General features: G+C 44.3%; 1 protein-coding gene across 1 annotated transcript; it reads right to left on the reverse strand.

The window, feature by feature from the left end:
- Positions 1–954: 954 nt before the first annotated feature.
- On the reverse strand, positions 955–1,600 carry LOC121528904 (transmembrane protein 100-like). The gene has a single exon (XM_041816549.1). It carries the CDS (start codon positions 1,520–1,522, stop codon positions 1,049–1,051), a length of 474 nt encoding a protein of 157 aa, XP_041672483.1. The 5' UTR covers positions 1,523–1,600; the 3' UTR covers positions 955–1,048.
- Between the last annotated feature and the right edge of the window lie 229 nt (positions 1,601–1,829).

Here is a 1,829-nt window from a genome sequence, read left to right on the forward strand (position 1 = left end):
ACAGTCACAGAGTTACTCTGATGACCACTCAACAGTCACAGTTACTCTGAAATCTTCTCAACGTTCACAGAGTTATTCTGAAGACCACTCAACAGTCACAGAGTTACTTTAAAGACTACTCAACAGTCACAGAGTTACCCTGAAGACTACTCAACAGTCACAGAGTTACTCTGAAGACCACTCAACAGTCACAGAGTTACCCTGAAGACCACTCAACAGTCACAGAGTTACACGGATGACCACTCAACAGTCACTACTGTACCTTTGAAATGCTTTTGATGTTCATGATAAATGAATATAAATCAACCATTATGATAAAATTGGCCATCATTTACATCAACAAGTTTTCATCACCTCCAGTTTTAGCATGTATTTTTTATTACTTTTACCCTTGATACTAAAATGGACTTGTTTGCGGGAGAAATCCTGTTTTATTTATAGCTCTGGGCACTGGTAATTAACACTCTGTAAACAAAGTGTAAAGAGAAACTTACAATTACAAAAATCTTCCAGCTCCTTCCAGCTAATTTTTCATTCCATGTAAGATTTTCAGGTGGTCATGTCAGGTTTATTTCTTTATGGATATCCCCCTCTGTACATCTCTTTGGGTACAACGTGCTGTCAGGCTGCAGATAAAGCATCCGGAGGTGTTAAATAACGACTCCTCAGGCAGCTATCACTCTTCTGTGACACCACAGGCCATTTTGTAGGAATGATTTAAAGAGTGCTTTGGGCTCTGTGCTCAGCTATATCCCAAGAAAATCCATATAGAAAATAAGAGAAGAGAAAAGGTAGACAAACACTTCACCCTGTGAGCTCAGGTAAATCATATTTCAGAGCTAAATCGAGAGCTGTTTTTCTGCATTTACTTTTAACAGTGTCACCTGGCCCAGTCTCATTGATATTACTTCCTCCCTCAGCTCTCTGTCATGATGCATAGAGAGAAAGTCTGGATGCTCCTAAATCTAATTTTCTTACTAAGCTGATTTTCTCATTCAAGTTGAAGTGCTCTTCGGTTACTATTACCTGGTGTTAAATCTACCCTCCATCACAAAGTACCCTGATCAGGGCTGAAGAATCCTCCTTCCTTCTTTTTCCTCCTTCTCAGTCTGTGGGCCCTCCAGCAAACAGCTGCCACAAGCAGCATCACAATGCCTGCGCACAGCAGTGCCACTGATACAACTTTGGTCTGGAGCAGCGTGTTGAATGTGAAAGTGACCCCGGTGCCAGCCATGCCAATCACTAAAGAAATCACACCAAAAGGGAACACACAGCGGTACCAGGACTTTTCCGTCCCGCCTGTAGCTTGGGCAAGTCTTTCAAGCGTAGGCAGAGAATCTGGAGGTTTGGATGAGTCTCTATTGACACTCCCTTCCTCTTCTCCTCCTTCTGCACAGCCGTCAAAACCTTGGTTCTGGTTCTCAGAGTCCTGCGGTAAGGTGTTGGCCTCGCTACTGTTGCCATAGTCCAAGTCTGGGTGAAAGACCGGGGCCGGGGGCTGGCGACCTGAGGAGCAGCCCATTTCAGAGCTGCTGTCCTTGGGTAATGGTGTGAGAAAGGCTGCCTGTTGGCAGTGGTCCTCTCAGCATGCAGCCGATGATTGCTATTAGCCCTTATAGTGCTACACAGGGGACCCTCAAAGCTGTTGTAGCACTGTCAATGCAAGTGAGGCTGCTGCTATTGTTGCACTTAGTACTTGCCAGCATGTGCCTGCATTTGAAGAGATGAGCACAGGGATGCTGTAAATAGAGAGAGGGAGATAGAGGAAAAATAGCACAGAATTTAGCAACAACAGGAAATAGGAATATCATACTGGCATGGCCACAAAT

This window comes from Cheilinus undulatus, linkage group 20, assembly GCF_018320785.1.
Source record: "Cheilinus undulatus linkage group 20, ASM1832078v1, whole genome shotgun sequence".
NCBI lineage: Eukaryota > Metazoa > Chordata > Actinopteri > Labriformes > Labridae > Cheilinus > Cheilinus undulatus.